Source organism: Scophthalmus maximus, chromosome 4, assembly GCF_022379125.1.
Source record: "Scophthalmus maximus strain ysfricsl-2021 chromosome 4, ASM2237912v1, whole genome shotgun sequence".
Lineage (NCBI taxonomy): Eukaryota > Metazoa > Chordata > Actinopteri > Pleuronectiformes > Scophthalmidae > Scophthalmus > Scophthalmus maximus.
The window spans coordinates 7,625,777-7,645,608 of record NC_061518.1 but is presented as its reverse complement, the minus strand read 5'-3'; the positions used below and the strand labels follow the sequence as shown (position 1 = coordinate 7,645,608).

Below are 19,832 nucleotides of genomic sequence, written 5' to 3'. Positions count from 1 at the left end.
TGAACCTGTTATTTCCTCAGGCTGACAGGATGCCTGGGTCTGTTTAAGTGCTCTCACTCTTTGGTAATTATAGTGGGCAGGATGCCAGACTGATATGAACACAGAAAAATTACACACTGGGGCTTTAGTGTGTTGTGTGTGCATGCAAACTAAGCCTGGGTTGTGGAAGAGTCCGTGCCCTCTTCACCTTTCAGGACGCCCCGCCCTGCCTTTACACCTGCCATCTGATTGGACTGCATCGTCACATTCAGGTGTAAAAACAGGGTCTTTGCTTGTGACTTTTTTGGAGCACTGATTTTTTTTATCTGCCAACAGACATTCACAATAGCACTCAAATGCACAGATTTTATTCACACTCTTTCCTTAACAAATAGAAAAGCTTTCTACACATGCACTTTTACAAAAACAAATATTTTCTAAAAGTACAAATCCTTTTTTTTTTATACAGGTACAAACTGCAGATGTATCTTACAGGGTTACAAAGGTTGATTTACAACTGCAAACTTTGGATTTTTTTTGTGTGTGTGTGTGAACATCACTTTACAAGCTCAAAACCTTTTCGACCCTAATTTGACCCCGTACTATAAAGTACATCATCAAATCTCAAGTATTTTGAGGTGGATTTTTTTCCCCATTTATCAGGATATGAAGTTCCACATGATGATCATTGACTTCCACAATTTAGTATTCAGATTCCTCCCTTCACTAACACTTCTCTCCGTCCATCTTCCCACTAAGATGCTGATCCTTGCTGTCCAGCTTGTGCACCACTCTGAAGGCCTCCAGGAACTCGGTGAAGTCGATACTGCCGTCCTTGTTGAAGTCGATACTGCGCGCCAGGTCATCAATGGCTCTGTCGTTGATGTCGACGCCCAGGTGGGCACTGAAAAGACGCCAGGTGTGACGAAACTCCTCGGCGGAGATCAGACCTGAGCAAAAAACGCCCACAGACTTCATGCCGAGTAATACATTTCAAATCATCTGAGAATTGTATTTAAAAAGATACATTACTAACCTGAGTGGTCTTTGTCTATTATGTTGAATATTATCTCGATGTCTGTCCTGTATCGGAACAGAGTTTCAGCCAAGTTTGGAGCGACCTAGAACAAGAAGGAGAAAAGAAAACACAGCCGATAGATGGTAGTCAACTCAAACTCTTTTTGTGTTAATCAGCAGCGGCAAAGTGCAATATTACAGTACTAGGAAATACTGTACTGCTAAGAGTACCAGTGCATTTTGGTAAAGATTGGAAAAAAAGTTAGAATTTTAAAGGGGGTTGATGAATCTTGGACGGCAGTTACTCTGGATTGTAACACATTTCAAGCTTGGTGCTGCTCCTCATGCAGAAGAAATAAAGCAAAATACAATGTGTAAATTTGTGCTCATATTGCATCTTTCAGTGTTCAAGCTCTCCTATTATCTTCCTGTTATTGCCGAATCAATACTGCAACGCTCAGTTTGCATGTTTACCTAGTAAATAGTACAATGCACACAAGTAAATAATTTCTAGTAATTGTAAATACTCAGCTTGCTTAAATGTTCTCGTTTACCTGAGGCAGAGGATTCCCTGGTCCCATGTCCTCGAAGCAGGACGGATAATCCACACTGCCATCTGGTGCCAGACGGGTCAAGTGTGGACGGAGAGTCCTCCAGGGCAGGTCCAGTCTCAGCACAGACTCCAGCACCTGAGCCCATTCACTGACTGACACGCTACCTGAAGGAAGAAAGGCTTACATATAAACAACTGTACACGGCGACCTCTGTGTGAATGCACGTCTCTAAGAAAGGTAAATAAAAGAGGGCGGGGAAAGGTCACACCGGTGTTGTTCTGGTCGCACTGCAGGAATCCTGCCATCAGCTCGCAGCGATGGGCAAACAGCTTCTCCTTCAAGGCCCTGAGAGCGGAGCCTTCAGCCGCTCGTACTCTGCCAAGACAAAGGTTAACCACCAGTCGTCAACTAAGACTGACTTTGTCATTTACTAAGTTCTATTGTCATTATGGATTAATCTGTCAGTTATTTATTCGCTTAATCCATCAATCATTTAGCATACAATGTGTCACACATGTCACATATGACACGATATTCGATTTCATAACAATTTACAGACATCCACACACCGGAGAGCCTGGAAGCAGCTGATAAATTACCTCAACTGTTGGCATTTAGTTTCAATTTAAATGAACTTATCCATCAACTTAAACTAATAGCCGCAGTACTAAAACACCCAGCTGTTTGTGTTAACATGTCTGGTTTTACACAAATATACTGTATACAGTACAGTGCACATGCAGACGCCTGCTGTACCTCTGTGTCAGGGTGAGTTTGCGTGTCGAGCGGCTGACTTGGTACTGGTAGAAGCGGGGCACCAGTTCTCTGCCCAGTTTGACGTAGGCGCCACGGTTGCTTCCCTCCTCATAATAGTTTGATGCTGAGAAAATAGTGATCACCTGCAGGAGCGAAACATACACGCGTTTCATTTCTCGAGACTCAAACGTTTTTTATGGCAATTTTTGTATCAGCTTCCCGTCTACCTGTCCGCCGTGGCAGAGCTCGTATCCCTCCTGTTTGCACTCGTGGGACCTGATGAGCAGCTGGAGTCCATGCCGGAGCAGCAGTCTCTGGGTGACGTCAGGGCCGAAGTAGCAGCCGCCTCCTCTGAATGTGTTGGGACTGCAGCCTTCTTGGGTTTTGGGGTCACTCCACAATATATCCACTATCTGCAAGAGAGACGAGAGCTGATAAACAAGACACAGAACACACCGCGATAGGGTACAGTTGAACAGTATTATCTTTTTTCCACCCTTGAATCTCCGCCTCTGACCTGTTTCCACTCCCGTTCGTGTTGTGCAGGTGAGGGAGCGGGGACAGAGGACAGAGAGTCCAGGAAAGGCACCTGGAGGACGTTGATGGTATAAGGCATGCCGGGAGAAGACGGGCACGGACGAGGCGAGAGGCAGGATGGAGTTCGAGGCGAGCAGAGGGAAGAGGACGATGAGGACGACGACGATGAGGAATTGGAGGCGGCGCTGTCTTTTCGACTCAGCCCACATCTCCTATTTCTTTAGAATAAAACGGGGAAAGAAGAGAGGGTTTGTCATTTTTTGAAAAGGCGTCTGATTGTCAGTTAAAGCTTGTAACGTGTGTGGGCTGCTGTCAGACCTCAGACTGGGCGTTCCTTGGTTCTTGCTTTGGCTCCGACTGCTGCTGGGACGAGAGGCGTCTGTGGATCTCGTTCTTTTTGCCTGTCTGCAGGACTGACCGATGTCCAGCTGCCCCACACTGTGTCTGGGAAACCTCAGGGCGGATTTCACCTGGAAGGGAGCAGAGATGGGACGGCAGTGACAATAAGGGCTTTATTTGCATAGGTAAAGTGTGTACTCTGTACTGTACTAATTATTGTGAGTAAAATAATTACTATTATATATACATGGTTTTGAGTTTTATCCGCTGAATTTGTATGCGTAATGTGATGTATCTTACATCACATTACACATGATTTTGTGATTTTGTCCTCCTCAACTTTAAGCAGAATTTTGCTGCATTTACCAAACGGACCTTGTAATAATTATAGATCACATGGCTTTGCTTATAATCCCTTGAGGCTGCTGTTGATTGATTCAAAAAGAAATTTCAATTTGTGTAATTGATGAACGATCTGATGGTTCCTTCAGTTAACACCAAACAAAACATATGTGACCTGGGTAAGTGACAAACAGCACAAAGAACTAAATCGCTCTGAGAAACAGGGACAAAATAACCTGATGGAGATCCTGGGATCAAGAATGAGAATTTTGTGTGCATATTTATTAAATCAAATTAGCATGTTTTCGTTATCCAGCCTTGCAGCAGACAATCAAAGTTATCAACTGGTTGAAGATAGATCGAACATAATAACTACATTGGCGTGTAGTTTTTGTCTGACCTCTAGTGGCCCAAACTGATTACTGCAGTTAAAAAAAGTAAGGATCGAGGACTGGTGGAGGATGAAGGTCGACTGCTTTGTTTCCACTGACCTTGTGCCGCTCTATGGAGCTGAGAAAGTCCAGGTCAGTCTGGTCCGATATCCCTCCATGGACGATCAGGATCTTCCCGTCGATGACCGTTGCGACCGGCAGAAGGCTGAATATGTCCTGGAACAGCTTGAGCATCTCATGGCCGTGAGTCTGCACACAGTCACACAGTATGTAAGAATAACTATCACAACTCAGCCAGATTTATCCAACCAGTCATCAGTTACATGCTCTAACCTGCACAACGTGCAACATTTGTTCTGTGCATAACAAAAGCAGAATAATGATGTAATGTACTCTATCTGGACTTTACTGCACCTTGTACTTCTGCATGACTTCTTTTGTGAACCCGTATCTGAAACAACAAACGGAACATCATCACACTCAGATGTTGCTTTCCTCATTCTTTAATGCTCATATTTGTGGATGGATGGATGTTTTTCCGTCCACCTGAGGTTCATTATGTGGTCTTCATGGTTTCCTCGGTTCAGGTGCATGGAGTCGGGGTAAAGCAGAAGATAGGCGAACAGCAGGATGACCACCTCCATGGACTTTTTCCCGCGGTCCACAAAGTCCCCGTTGAACACGTATGGCGTGTCCGCGGAGGGGAGGCCATTCTGAAAAACAACAGCAACAAAAAAACAACACACGGTGACATGCTTCGGCTCTGTTTCGCGTTGCTATGATTGTGTATTTCCATAAAATCTGCATGACACATTCTTTTTCTGCAGACAAAATCGTAGTCAACGATGCTTAAGGAAATGGATCTTTACCTTGTAAAATATGAGCAGTAGATCATCCAGCCGACCATGCAGATCACCTGTGCCAAAGGGAGAATAATGGAGAAGCAATGCAGACGCCAGGAAAATGAAACCTATTGCGTCTTTTTGTTTGTTTAAGTCACAAGTATTCTCGCGTTTAATGAGATGCGCCTCTGCAGGACGAAGTAGCCGGGGAAGAGGCTTTAAGTGGCTTATCAGTGTGCAAATAAACAGGACCTCCTTTCTCGGAACGATGCTATTAAGATGCGGTCAACTGTATTTTATACACACCAGCGGCCGTTTAACCAGTAAGCAGGTCATTCATGTATTCAGTGGCTCACAGTAATGTATGTAGCAGGTGCACACTCCTGCTCATTCTCCTTTGCAGGTGTACTAGGAAAATAAAAAGAACTATTCTGAACCTTGAATTAACAGGTGAGAGTAAAGCCATTGGTCACCCACCACATATAGTGATATCCTTGATGTAGGATGTTGACAAGTGGATGATGTTGGGCATCTGTTTCAGCAGTTTTTTGGTCTCGTACAGCAGCTGCAGAGCATATCTGGCGTGTAGAGTCTGTGTGGAAGAGGTGGAAAACGAGCCCCCGCGTTCAAAACCAGACAAACCAAAAAGTGAGCGAGAAAGGACGAAGACTGCACTAGTTTGGTACCTGCTGCTCTTTAAACGCACTGAGCAGAGCGCTGGTGTCTGAGACGGAGAGAGGAAACGACAGCCGGGGCCCGGTGTACGACTCTGGAACATGGATCTGGTTGTAGCAGGTCTCTCTGTCCAACCAGGGGTCGACCAGCGGGTCCAGGAGCTGGGAGATCAGGTCTGGAGGTCACAGTGAGCGGAGCTGTGAACGGACTGAGCTCCAGACTTATCCTCACAAATGTCTCTTGAGTTTGATTGAAATGAAAGCCAGGGGTACACAAAGATTCCTATCTTGCTTTCTTTTTGCTCTGAATGCAGAATGATTTTAGAATTCACAACTGAAATACTGACAGCAGGCAAAACCAAAACGAGATATCTACCGCCTACCGGGATATACGTCATGTTATTTCACGATTTTTAATATAAATTGTGATATACTACCGACATTGATAGACAGGAATGTCTGTGTTTGGCAAAAATCACCAAAATGAAAACCTGTCCATAAACAGAATGTGTGGAATTAAAAAAAAAAGGTAAAAGGAGATGGTCTTGGTTCCTTTGCAATTGTAGAAAGGCACCGAATGGAGATCGCATTGTGTTTTTATGTGACACTGAAAAGTAAAAGCTTTTGGAAGGGAAAAAGATCATGGGTTTATTCAATGACCTAAAACATATTCCATTTAAAGATTTAAAGTTGTCGTTCCTTGTCATCAACAGCTTGACACAACACGACAGCCAGCTCTGCGTGATCTCACTGGGGTGCATTGAAAAACCACTCCAATATGCTAATGGTGAACCAATGGCCTCTACATTATGCACGCAAAAAAAACCCTCTACCTACAGTATACAGGCCTATATCTATCTACTAAGTCTTTTGTCCATTTTCTAAATTAAGGTCTAATAAATGTCCTGTATTCTGACAACAGGGTCCGGCCTCTCTGCATCACCGACTCAACGTAATAGCCATGAAGAGGATGCACAGATGCAGTTGCTGCAATAAGCGCTGACCTGAGGATTAGCTTATCAATGGAGCCGTATGCTTTTTCAGCTTGACGAGTGAGTCAATACACACTGAAGCCATAGCTGTGTGTCAGTGCAACACACTTGGCCTCCACATTCACAGCAGTTGCTAAGTAACAGGGTATACCCAATGGGTTTTTTAATCTAGACCAAGATACAGTGGCATGACTAACACTGATGTTAATTGAGTGATAAAAAATCCCTGTAGTAATCACCAGTCACTGCATTATCAAACAAACATCTGTCCACAGTCATATTTGCCCAATAATTTGTTGAAAATCCTTTTTACTTGTTAACAAAAACACACACAACCATCAACCATGAATAATTACGTGTAATGCTGAAAAAGTACATGAACAAAGAGCAAATTGGAGAGAATTATCTCACAGAATTAGATTTCTCTATGTCTGAGCCCTGACGGTGCTATTATGAGTAATTTCTCTACACTTTTAGAGCATAATAACAAAGTAGAAAAGGGTTTGGAGTTCCTGCATTTACAGAAAATGTGTTACATGACATCCAAATGGTAGTGCTGCAAGAGTGAAATAACATTTCCTAACTTTACCTCCATTATTTACAAATAACAAGGAGGAAGGAGGAGTTTTTAATACCCATACTGTACTGCTAACTCCCATTTCTGTACATAAGAGTATCTTCACTCCTTACCTGGCCCATTTCCATTCAGCTGAGTGAAGTTGTCCAGCATGAAACTGAAGAAACTGGAGAGCTGACGAGAAGAAGAAAATCGAATTTGAATATATTTGGCGTTTTTCTGAAGAGAGGGGAGAAATGCGCGGAGCGACAGTCACCTGTAGCTGATCCTGTTCTCCGGCGTATTCGATCGACTGAAAGATGTTCCACGTGTACCTGCGTCTCATCTCAAGACGGGCAATGTAGCGCCGGTACCATCGCTGGATCAAAACGGCTGCCTTCATAGCTGCAACACAATCCCACAGGTTACCTTTGAGGTTTAGATGAAAGGCATGTTTGAATACGACACGGGCCATGAATTTGACACGCGAGACCCTGCACTTTCCACTTCCATTACAAGGTGACACGATCCGAGAGTGAATAACTTTGCTACATTTTTTCATCGACAGGTAAATGCACACGACCCGTAAGTCACAGACCGACGTTCAGAGACGAGCAGGGTCTTACTCAGAGCTGGGGTGGTTGTCTTCACTGCTTCGTCTGTGAGGGGGGGGAAAAAACCACAGTTCAGCACAAGACGCTAATTGAATAAAATCACGTGCAAGGAAGCACACAAAGTGTTAGAAGGGCTGCACACACGAACAGTGCGAGAAATAACAAGACACAGGGGAGGTCACGGGCGACTACGAGACTGGAAAGAAACGAAGCATATTAAACGAGCTTTCGGGAGAAACAGCTCTCATTAGGAGAGGAGACAGGCTGCGAAGACAGAAAGGCACCATCTGTCAAACATCTGCAGTGTGTGTGTGTGTGTGTGTGTGTGTGTGTGTGTGTGTGTGTGTGTGTGTGTGTGTGTGTGGGCTTGTTTTCACCTTCCTGTCGGGACATGAACCGGGATGCACACTAACCCGTGGGTGCTCGTGTCACTGTGGGGACGAAAATGAAGGTCCCCAACGAGTAGACACTGCTTGAGGAGGGTCGAGTCTTGTTTCTTTTATATAGGTTTTAAGGTTGTGTGTGTGTGTGTGTGTCTGCGTGCGTCTGAGGAAAAATTTACAACAAATTATTATTGTCAGATTCGTACAACGCATACAAATTCAGCGGATAAAACTCAAAACCACAACACTGCCACGACTACTGCTAATAATACTGCAGTATTTAGGGAACACTGCGTACACATGCTTCACTGAGGAGATCAATTAAAAATAAAAGAGAGCAACACAAGTACTTTAAAATAACAACAGTGACATAAACAGGGAGTATTTTGTTCAAAAAGAGCAACAATATCTGGTAAAACTGGGCCAGAAATTTAGCAACACGATCGCAGTCATCTTCAGTATTTAATACAACGAATGATTATTTTCCCTATGGATTAGTCTGCAGATCAGTGACTATGTTTATATGGACCGAAATATTGTGATATTAACCCAATTAAGACAATAATCTGAATAAGACACTGCCATGTGAACAGCATGTTCTGATAACCTTAACCCGATTGAGGTCATTCTCGCTAAGCAATTATAAAACGTGGAGATTTCCAATTTTAGTCCAATTATTATGTCATATGGAGTTTTTGCAGCATTTTGTGACATGTACGGCAGTTACCAACTGCATAACGCCATAATCAGACTCTTGCGCTGTAACACGTAAACAGGAATATGAATAGAATATTCTATTAACAACAACTAAAAATCTCTTGAATATTAAAGACAAACACAACAGTCACGATTCCACGATTGAGCTTTGTGTTATTCTGATTTATCAACTATTTGTTCCAGATCTACTTTCAATCTGGGCCTCGAGGAGAGGACAGTATCATTTGTGGATCTACACTGTAGTTTTGAAGACTGGGATGTCAGAGGGTATGAGCTTTAAATGTGATTTGTGAAACCTGAAAAGCGACTAAGTCTGTGTACGGAGGCACTCCAATTAGTATCCAACACTTAAGGCCCTTTTGTGCTCAGTTTTACACACACACACACACACACACACACACACACACACACACACACACACACACACACACACACACACACACACACACACACACACACACACACACACACACACACACACACACACACACACACACACACACACACACACACACACACACACACACACAGTGTGAATGTGCCAAGTCCAATTTGATGCCCCTGGGATTTTTCTTCACACCTTTCCTTGGGGGCGACAGTGAGACATGTGAAAACTTTCCAGCTGACAAGACACGGAAAGCATGAGTCAGTCCTGAATGGATTTGAAAGCCACCTGCCCTTTGAGCCAGTAAAAATGTGTGCACTCCACTGCAAACCAGCCACACCTGTCTCCATGCTCTTCCCTTGCGTTTCCGTGGCAACGGAGGTGCCACATCCCATGATGACCAGCAGTGAGGTCCCGGGTTCACATCAGTCCGTGTCTCCCAAAACCGGCAGCAGTGGCGGCATGTGGCGGCGGCACGGGAGGCCTGGGAAGTACAAGACCACCAGTGTCATCGCGTAGTGCAGAGAGTGTCTGAAAAGAATGTGTGTTTCACTCTCGGCTTGTTTATACGCAGAGTTCTCTAAATCTCCCAAAAGGCCTCCTCGGTCAGACTCGCATCATTACAGGGTTCATCACAATAAGTAGCAGCTCTCCTCTCCTGGAAAACTGCCTTTTGTTCAGAAATAGCACACTTCAGGTGTCAGCAGGATCGAGACATGTGAACACATTTAAAATCGAAGATACTAAATACATTTTTAGTAGGGCTGCAGCTGACGATTATTTTCATAATCGCGTAATCTTTGGATTATTTTCTCGATTAATCGATTAGTTGTTTGGTCCATAAAATGTTTCCCAAAACCCCAAGACAATGTTTTGTTTTGTCCACGCACCAAATATACTCGGTTTACTGTCACAGAGGAGCAGAGAAGAAAATACTCACATTTAAGAAGCTGAAATCAGAGAATATTGATACATTTTATTCTCCATAAAAACTACGTGTACCGATTAATCGATTATCAAAATAGTAAACTGTTGCAGCTGTGATTTTTCGCATTCATAAAACTTTGATGAAAGGCTTAATTATCGAGGTTTGGTCCCAACTTATAACCTATAATGGTTATCAGCAATGAACATGAAAATTAACAATTCATAAATTTAAAATAAACATGCCATTATGATATAAAAATAAGCTCGTAAATCCCATCCCCGACACAGGACCCTCTGCTGTGGACAGAATCAAGGAAGACGTGTAGAACGAACCAACGGGAAACGTTCACCATTGCGCGTCACTGTCCAACATTTTCCAAAGACGACGTGTTTTACTTTACGCATCCGGCGCCAGGTGAAAAGAAATCGGGTGTTCGTGTTGTGATGGTTCCTACCTGCTGCGTGTGTCCGCGAGATCCGGAAATCATGAATGGAACAAACGATCCATGTTGGTGGAGGAGGGAAAACAACAGACGAGTGGCGCAACACGTCCTCCAGCTCCAGACGACTGAAGAGAGGGTTTGTGTGTAAGAGGTGAGGAGGAGGGGTAGGATGAGGATGATGATGATGATGAGGAGGAGGAAGAGGAGCTGACAGCGCACAGAGGAGGAGGAGGAGCAGGAGGAGGAGGAGGAGAAGGAGGAGGAGGAGGAGCAGGATGAGGCGAAGGAGGAGGAGCTGACAGCGCACAGAGGAGGAGGAGGAGGAGGAGGAAGAGGAAGAGGAGGAGGAAGAGCAGCTGACAGCGCACAGAGGAGGAGGAAGAGGAGGAGGAGGAGGAGAAGGAGGAGGAGGAGGAGGAGGAGGATGAGGCGAAGGAGGAGGAGCTGACAGCGCACAGAGGAGGAGGAGGAGGAGGAAGAGCAGCTGACAGCGCACAGAGGAGGAGGAAGAGGAGGAGGAGGAGGAGAAGGAGGAGGAGGAGAAGGTGGAGGAGGAGGAGGATGAGCTGTAGGCGCACAGAGGAGGAGGAGGAGCAACTTACGACAGAAAGGTTTCCCAGGTAACTGATACAATGACTCAAGTTCGCTCACTTTGTCCAAAACTTATTTTTGTCAAACCCTAACCCTGGCAAAGTGCTAATGTAATCGATTTAAAATTAAACTGATAGAAAACACATTTCTTACAAAAGGAGATGAGCAAAACTAATACGGAGCAAAAAAAAGGTGAGGGTTTGTACCATCGTGTCTGGACTCCTGCTCCACTCTACTGTTGAATGTGCCAGCTCAAAAAATTGAATAAATAGACTAGATTTGACCTGGGAGCAAAAGCTCATAATTTCCAACAGTCTAAAAATAACTATCCAGAAAAAAAAAAATATAGTCTACTGGAAAGTGTAAGCCAAGAGCTGGTAAACCTTAACATTTTTTAGTGCACCAAATCAGAGAAAGGCAACCAGAAGTAATTCCAGCATGAACCTCATCAGAAGTTTGCATGAAACAATTCTTTCAAATCAAACAATTCTTTCAAATCCAGTTTCTTATTCACCTCTCACACGCTTTACATTTAAAAACTGCACGACTCAAATATCTCAACACAATAACCTTCCACTGATCTACTGCTATAGAGAAGAGTATTAATCCTACATTAAAAACACCACGAAGGCGGATTAAAAAATTAAGAACTCTTTAATAAAAGATTAAATTTGTGTAACATTTTGCTCAGCTCAAGTCCCAACTCTTCATGCTGCGGCTCTCGTGCCAATCCTCCGCTGCACGAGTGCGATGGCGGCATTGACCTCCTGCAGGGAGACGACCCCCAGCCTGTTGCTCCTCGACAGCCGGGAAGCCTCGGAGCTCACCAGCCTGAGCAGGACGGGCCCGGGAAAAGTGGTCCGAGTGGCCAGGAAGTCTGGACTCCTCGTCCCGACTGGACGGACCTGCAAGAGGAGAGGAGAGGTCACAGGAGGGTTGGAGTGGACCCTTTCCAAAGGACGGTTACCTACGGAAGAGTGTTAGTGCCAGGCGTTAGAAGAAGAAAAAAAAAATGAGGTGGAAGACTTTTAACATTTTACATTTCAAGATAAAAGTTGAAATGTCAATAATAAAGTCGAAATATCCCTGAGCGACCGTGTTGTGGTTCCAGTTCAGCTGTCGCACATCCACGTTTGACCAACGTTAGCAAAGCTACGCTAACGGCACGCCTCTCAAAAATTCATCAGCGCTCGTTTTGCAATTGAACGTCATCGTGTCGGGACACACGTTGACGTTCACGTGCAAAACCCCCGGTGTCCCGCGTCGTTTCTTCCAGACTCAGCCCGTCAATAATAATAATAATGATATCGCTACTTTACAACCTCGGTTGGCAGCTAGCGTTAGCCTAGCAAACTGGCTAGCAAAACATCAACATCCGGTGGTTTGGTGCTGCGTAAAAAAAAAAAAAGTGCTTCCTGGGTCACAATTTTAAAATTTATTCTCGATATAATATTCCAACTTTATTCTCGACATTTAAGATTCAAAAAAATCTTCCTCCTCTCACTTTCGTCTCATGCCTGGCACTAATACTCTTCCGTAGTCACCCGTCCACTGAAAGAGAAACTTTTTCTACTGTAATGTATAATATTTTTAATTTTGAATAATTTTTGGTTAATTCCCGAACACTGTACGAGTTGCCGCTGTTGCCCTCTGACCTCTTTGTGAGCTCTGTAGACGAGAGACGCGTGGGCCCGAGTCCTCTTCTTTGTTTGTGGACGAGTCCTGCGCGTCGCTCGGACAGGAGCCTTCATTTTCTGTTGTTTTTTTTGTTTTTTTTTGTTGCTGCGTAGCTTCCGTGAAAAACACAAGGAGAAGAAGCGGTACTCGTAGCGTCTGTTTTATACCGGGCGTCTGGTACGTGAGAGCAGGACACACGGGAGGGATGAGGAGGAGCTTTTAATGAACCCAGATTGAAAACAGCTTTGCTCAGGTGGACTTCATTAGTTTCACCCACCTGGTTTTAGAGCCCGGACACCAGTCAGCCTCCGCTTCTACAGTTTCTGTCTGATGGTTTTTATAGTTGAATTCATGATCGAACATTTTTTAATACTTAATCTGAAACAATTAAATACACAACCTCTTTTCTTTTGAAATCCGCACGTTTTAATCGTTAATTGCCTGGAAACGCCTTGATGTTTGCTATACCAACAAACAATGTAGTAATGTTAGCCATTGAATGAATATCTATCTATCTATCATAAATAACATTACTTTTTTTTTACAGTATATTCTATCTATTTATCATAATTAACATGATTATATTATGCTAGCAAACAGAAAAGGAGAGCCACACATTCACCCAAACGTTGACCTTCTAGTTGATCGCATGGATCACACGGCCCAGCATCAGCCATCGCCACCCTCTAACCCATCTTCTGTCGCATTCACGCACACACACGCACACACACACACACACACACACACACACACACAGACCACAGTGATGGTTTTGTTTCCCCCCCCCCCCCCCCCACAGGATTTTGTGACTTGACCCACATGGGTGTGCAGTGATTTCCAGAATGTGGTGGTGGTGGTGTGGATGCTGGTGGATGAACAGCTGCAGGAGGGGCTTTGCCAGAGAAGGAAGGCATTAGGTAAGGCCATTAGTGTCCTGTGGATTAATGTAATCCAGCCTCTCTATCACTTCTGGTTTGGCTGTTCAGTCTGCGGTCGGTCTCGTCTGGTTGGAAGATGGCTCTCAACGTGCGGCGTTTCCTGCTGATGACCCTGCTTCTTCTGGGTGCTAACGGTACGACCTTCTCTCCACACGCTGGTCCTTGCGCTGCGGTTGGGTTATGGAACCATAATCTGTGCTTGTGTATTTCACAAACTTGGACTTTGAAGCTGCTAATGTCAGAAAACCTCTGAAACTCTGATCTCAAATGTCCAACTAGTCCTCGACTCCTTTGGGGGTTTCTCTCCGTAGCCATGTTTTTGTTTGGTGACGCTTGACGTGATTCTGAATGTCTGTGTGTGTTTTTTTTCTTTGTTTGCAAGAATGGATGACTACTCATGCTAATAATGTCTTTTCCCCTCTTCTGTGCTTCACTGGCTCCCTGGACCTTGTTTTATTTTCTGTCCATCTGCTTGTACAGTGATTGGCAGCATTTATGCTCAGGAGGTAAGAAGAAGCCTCAACAACAGAGAAATGTCAGAGGGGATTTTGCTTTTAGATCGGCCATTTTCAGAATGAACTTAGAAATCTCCGTTCAACCGTCGTTTGTCCATTTCAAATGATTTGTAAAAGGAACCAAAATAAATGAAATCATGTTTTTCTTTTTTAAATATTGGTATTTGCTTACTTATTTTCTAAAGATCTTATTTTGGATTGCATCTATTAAATGTTGTTTCTGTGTGTGTGTGTGTGTGTGTGTGTGTGTGTGTGTGTGTGTGTGTGTGTGTGTGTGTGTGTTTGAGGCGGGTGTGTCCGAGGCATGGACCAGCAGGTCTTGCAAATGTGACTGTGAAGGAGGAGAAACCCCGACTGAGTTTTCTTCCATTGGGTCTGGCTCTTCCATTGTGCGAGGAGTCGACTGCATGCCAGGTAATAACCATCAAATACACCATCTCTCTGAAAAAACACACACACACGCAATCAGCCTTTTATTTTGTTCCGGTGACCATATTTAAAATACACACATTGTGTATGTTTTCATTTATTGCACTTTAGTCTCAAACTGATGTCTTGTTTCCTTAGGTGAAGGAAATAACTTTTTTTCCTCTAATTTCAAATGAGGCCACTCTTTGACTTAAGCCACTTCTGATGAGTACAAATTGTACTATTTGATTAACAACAGAGCTCATAACAAGGAGTAAATTGTGATGGCAGCATTAGATCAGATGGCGAGGACGAGAAGGACAATAATTAATTGTTGCATTGACTTGTTAAATCTGCCTGAAATTTAGTGTACCGCAAAGCAGGTCTGCAACTGATCATTTTTTATTATAAATAATCAGCTATTAATTAATTAATGAATTGTTTCATTCATTAAAATCCCACAGAGGTCCATGTACCATAATATGAGACCACAATAAGTAAAAACAGCAAATCCTCACATTTTAGAGACTGAAACCATCATTTTCTTGTCAAATGATTTAGAAAAAAAAAAAAAATGACTATCAAAATATTTGCCAGCTAAATTCCTGTCAGTTGACTAATCAGTTATCGATAAATCCTTTAAGCTCCACAATGCAGATGGATGGACAGTTTTAAAGTGTGTTAGACAGGGACAAAGACGGGGAGACGGGGGAGAATCTCTGTATGTATATGTACATGCACGAGTGATGCATGAGTGCATTCGACTCCAGATTTGACGCCACAGGGAGGTCACGCTCCACTGGACATCCTCGGGCAAGGCGATGCAGATGGAGCCATGGAAAGAAAGAGACGTGCCTCCGTCAAGGCTGCACAATCCCCTTCTGTACATTTACTAGCACAATCATTGAAAATCCATCCAGCCATTCATCTGTGAAACGCACACTATAGAGGGGTTTCGGACAATCATGGGATACACGCAGCGGGTAAAATGAAAAAATTCTCAAACATCCAGAAGCGAATCAAAACCTACACACTTGGTCGAAAATACAAGTTCATTTTTTTGAATATCGGAAACAGCAGCTGGCAGAGTGATCTCACCGTCATCACGTCCATTAGTGGCTTGTTTAGAGCGTTAAATCAATCGCGCCTTGTTCATCGGCAGATGTACTGTAAATCTTAATTTCATGCGATCACTGTAAGGACCCGGGGTTTAACTTCACACCAAATCTGTGACTTGAAAAACGTGCTCTCGTTTAGCCTGAGGTTTACAGTACAGATCACCCTGTAATCCTGTCAGTCTGGAAGAGAAGAAGAAGAAGAAGAAGAAGGCAGTGAAGTGATGTACTGCACAGTGAACTTGATTCCCCTCGGTGAATCAGCGCGAGCCACAAATCACATGGCAACAGGAGACGGAGAGGAGAAAGAAGGTCCCGCAGATAGTCATTATCTCCGAGCATGATGCTCAGATTACAGGTCTCGTAACAGACTGTGCCTACATCGCACAATCGCACTAAACCAGCAATTACCAACACACCGGCCTGGTGATGAAAGAGTGATGACTTTCCCGTGCCTCAGCAGACAGGACTCAGTTCACCCTGTGTCTCACCTTGAGGCCTTTCTCATGAATTCAGCCTCCTGAGTGTGTTTTCACTTTAGTTGGGATATACATCAGGGAGGACGACGGAGTCACTCGCATCACTGTCATGTAAACACTTACAATATCTGCTGACTGACTCACGCCGACGCTGCTGTATGCGTTGTAATACTGGGATTAGACAGGATAGGACCCTGTGCCAGAGAGGCTTAAGACAGTAGTAAACAAAGAGCGCAGCGGGCTACTTGTACTACAGTTTTGACAGCTGACTCTTTTTTTTTTTTTTGAAACTCCAGGGGAAAAAACGTTCATGAAAAAAACAACACTCTCCCATTCATGAATGTGTTCAGTGAATTCATAACGGCAACAAAGGGACGTGTTCCTGTTTGTTTTAATGGAAGCGGGAGGGCAGATTGACGGGTCACAACATGAGAGCAACATGGAGCTAAAGCTGTGGAGAGGAGAACACGGCCATCTGTCCACCTGCCGCCCTAATGGACACCACTGATCTCTCACTGTGGAGCATTAAACTGCAGGCTTTTAGGACGGGATATAGGTCACACTGGGCCTGCTAACGGTTGGGAGCTTTGGGAGCGGGAGGATGTGGGGATGGGAGCTGGCAGAGGTGAGGATGAAGAGAGCGGAAGGGACACGGAGAGAGAGATCAGGGCATTAAGAATCCGGAGGGGCTTAGTGATGATCGTTCGCTCGCCACTTTCCGTGTTTGACTGCTTTAGCTGTGAAAACAGACGTGTTTGTTTTCCCCTCCTCTCGGGGTGGTGACCCCTGGAAATCTGTGCAGCCAGGAGGTCACTAAGTTCAAGCCGATTTAACTGAAATAACAAAAGCGAATTAAATGAATCCCTCCGATCCCCTTGGCAGAATGTCCGTACCACAAGCCCCTGGGCTTTGAGGCCGGATCGGTGGGTCCGGACCAGATCACCTGCTCCAACCAGGACCAGTACACCGGCTGGTTCTCCTCATGGCTCCCAAGCAAGGCCCGGCTCAACACCCAGGCCTTCGGGTAGGTGCAGGCCAACACATAGACTTTTATTTACATTCACAGGACACTGACTTTTTTTTTATATCAACGTGCATTTTTAATCTCTAAGAAATACCCGTTTGTTTTCATATTTAATTCACAATATGTTGCTTCTGCAAGAGGATTTCTGTTCTGTCACAGGGAAAGACCCTTATATATATATAAAAAAAAATGTCTTGGCACTTTCCATCTGTTAGGAACAGCATCAGAGAACGCACGCTCAAAGAAAATTTCTCATTATGTAACATGCATTTGGTAAGGTTATCACGCCAATATGCTGCGGCTTAAATACGAAAATAGAAAGACTAAATGAAACAGCTGACACTCCGGGTGTTACGTACAGTATTGAAAGTCATGTATTCATGTATGATTATAGTTATGAAACCACAAATGGATTTGCGTTGTATAAGAAGCCTGGGAATTGAATCTACATCCAAGATTTTTTATTCTATCAACACGAAGGGAGAAAATTGAATACACCCCCCCAGAAAGAGACACTTATATTTTATACTGCATTTAATGTTTATATTTATTTAAGAAAAAAGAAGAGAGTAATAATGATGAGAATTAAAAGAAGTGAAACACAAGATGAGCATAAGAGGCTCGGTCAGATTATTGATCTTTTTTCGTCTGCTTTAGTTTCAGGGTCCTCGTATTGCACTTGCTGACTGAATTTATTCATTAGTGGTAAAGTGGTGCCAGTGTTACAGTCAGTCAGTGGGTGTGTGTGTGTGTGTGTGTGTATGTGTGTGTGTCCTGCAGGTGTGCCTGGCTCTCCAAGTTCCAGGACACTAATCAGTGGCTGCAGATCGACCTGCGGGAGGTGATGGTGGTGTCGGGGATCCTCTCTCAGGGCCGCTGTGACGCTGACGAGTGGATCACCAAGTACAGCGTCCAGTACCGCACGGAAGAGACGCTCAACTGGATCTACTACAAAGACCAGACCGGAAACAACAGGGTCAGTGGAACTTTGACAAAAAAACCAAAACACTATATGAGGAGTGGGTGGGGAAACATCCTGGACACCACTGGTCCCACTCTGACAGAACTTAGAGGGACGACGTGTGGGTTCTACATCAGGTTAAGCTGCTTAAAGCATCCCACTGATCGGCCTGATAGCAATGACACTGCTATCAGATATTCAACTTTTACAAGTTCTTCAAATTGCGGTGTTCAATTTGATCTGAAATCTGAGCTCTACATGACAAGGAGTACATTCAGTTAGTTGACGCAGGTCAACCACATCCTGATCCCGTCTTTCTCTCTCTCCCCAGGTGTTTTACGGAAACTCTGACCGCTCCTCGTCTGTGCAGAACCTGTTGCGGCCGCCCATCGTGGCGCGCTACATTCGCATCCTCCCCCTCGGATGGCACACACGCATCGCTCTGCGCCTGGAGCTGCTGCTCTGCATGAACAAATGCATGTGAGCCTCTCCTCCCGCCGTCCCCCAAGGCCTTGTCCCAAAAAACTTCCACTGTACCTAAAGCCCCAACGTCAAAGCTTGTTATATCCATAGCTTTGGCCCCCGTCCAGCTACATGTAGAAAACCACAAATCGAGACAAATTGATTCCGTTTCAAACCTTTTTTTAAAATACGACCGCAACACTCTGACTTTGTGCGATTGCAATTAAAACATCTGTTTGATATGCTCAATGAGCTTTCATTCACTCCACTCTGTATTGTCTTTGTCCAACCAGTCGCTCGCTGGGGGGCTTTAATTCGGTGAGTTCTCAGTAGATTGTTCCGTTTTCAATGAAATGGCATAAATTCAAAGCAATAATTAGGCACGGAGAGGGAGGAGGCAGCGTTGCTATGGAGGTTGTATCCACAGGTCTCGGGACGAGCGTCTGTGACACGTCACTGCATTTCTGTCCGATTCTCCTCATATTTCACGGTAAACCGGGAGTTTACAGTTCTGCACCTCGCACTCAGTCCCTCCTCCATATTTTCCTGGCGTTCCTGTGAATTTCTTGCCATCGACAAAGCCCACGAAAAAGGCCCAAACCAACAACGGATTGATCCTAGTTGATCCTTAATTCTCATCTTTATTATATAAGCCCTGGATGTTATGTTAACTATGGCCCAGTTGTTTATTTTGAGTCACTCACTCACACACTGTCCTGCTGCTCCAAACACTAATGTGTGTTGATCTGCATCTGAAAATAATCCCCAACAAATGTCCCATTAACTCCTGTTTGAGTGATGTCACCAGCTGCTTTAGAAAAATTATTTGGTCTTTTTTTTCCTCCTTTTTTAAATATTTCGACTGTTTTTGTTGTTTATTTTGGTCTTTTCATTGGATTTGTTGATAGCAAGAAAATTTTGCAATAATATTACACCTTTTCTTTAAATATCCGTGTGGTTTTCACTTCCTGTTTTCTCTTTGCTGTTCGTAAACACACTTTTTTTGCCTCAAATTCCCAGGTGCTAAATGAAGATCAAGGGATGTGAAGTTCATCAATATTCACATGTGGTTTTGTATTTGTGGTCCTGACTTTGTTTTGTTGACATATTCAACTGAATTTCCCATGGTGCTTTGGGGATACATTTGTGTTCTCTATTGTATCTTTTAAACTGTTTCCTTGATTAAATGAATACCTGTCTCACGTCTGCGTCC

At 44.1% G+C, this 19,832-nt stretch overlaps 2 protein-coding genes and 1 long non-coding RNA gene across 6 annotated transcripts; 1 reads left to right on the top strand and 2 right to left on the bottom strand.

The window, feature by feature from the left end:
• Positions 1-331: 331 nt before the first annotated feature.
• ppef1 (protein phosphatase, EF-hand calcium binding domain 1) lies at positions 332-10,674 on the bottom strand. Of its 4 annotated transcripts, XM_035628241.2 has the most exons (19): positions 10,462-10,674; positions 9,420-9,563; positions 7,607-7,639; positions 7,258-7,385; positions 7,115-7,175; positions 5,445-5,608; positions 5,236-5,350; positions 4,786-4,832; positions 4,463-4,629; positions 4,331-4,367; positions 4,016-4,165; positions 3,162-3,313; positions 2,824-3,061; positions 2,534-2,719; positions 2,307-2,449; positions 1,819-1,925; positions 1,551-1,714; positions 1,016-1,100; positions 332-929 (listed from the first exon to the last, which is right to left on the bottom strand). In XM_035628241.2, exons 2-19 carry the CDS (start codon positions 9,472-9,474, stop codon positions 706-708), a joined length of 2,256 nt encoding a protein of 751 aa, XP_035484134.2. In that variant the 5' UTR covers positions 9,475-9,563; positions 10,462-10,674; the 3' UTR covers positions 332-705. The 4 variants fall into 4 exon arrangements, 3 of the variants coding, with proteins under 3 accessions (XP_035484134.2, XP_035484135.2, XP_035484132.2); XM_035628242.2 differs by lacking the exons at positions 9,420-9,563; positions 10,462-10,674 and having other exon boundaries at positions 2,896-3,061; positions 7,258-9,102; XM_035628239.2 differs by lacking the exons at positions 9,420-9,563; positions 10,462-10,674 and having other exon boundaries at positions 7,258-9,101.
• A 301-nt stretch (positions 10,675-10,975) lies between these two features.
• On the top strand, positions 10,976-19,821 carry rs1a (retinoschisin 1a). Its single transcript, XM_035628244.2, has 9 exons — positions 10,976-11,069; positions 11,732-12,019; positions 13,704-13,789; positions 14,136-14,161; positions 14,458-14,584; positions 17,055-17,196; positions 17,977-18,172; positions 18,489-18,637; positions 19,640-19,821. Exons 1-9 carry the CDS (start codon positions 11,011-11,013, stop codon positions 19,644-19,646), a joined length of 1,080 nt encoding a protein of 359 aa, XP_035484137.2. The 5' UTR covers positions 10,976-11,010; the 3' UTR covers positions 19,647-19,821.
• Positions 11,676-12,796, bottom strand: LOC118302239. Its single transcript, XR_004790489.2, has 2 exons — positions 12,672-12,796; positions 11,676-11,945 (listed from the first exon to the last, which is right to left on the bottom strand). It is a non-coding gene; the product is annotated as an uncharacterized LOC118302239 (long non-coding RNA).
• Positions 19,822-19,832: the final 11 nt, after the last annotated feature.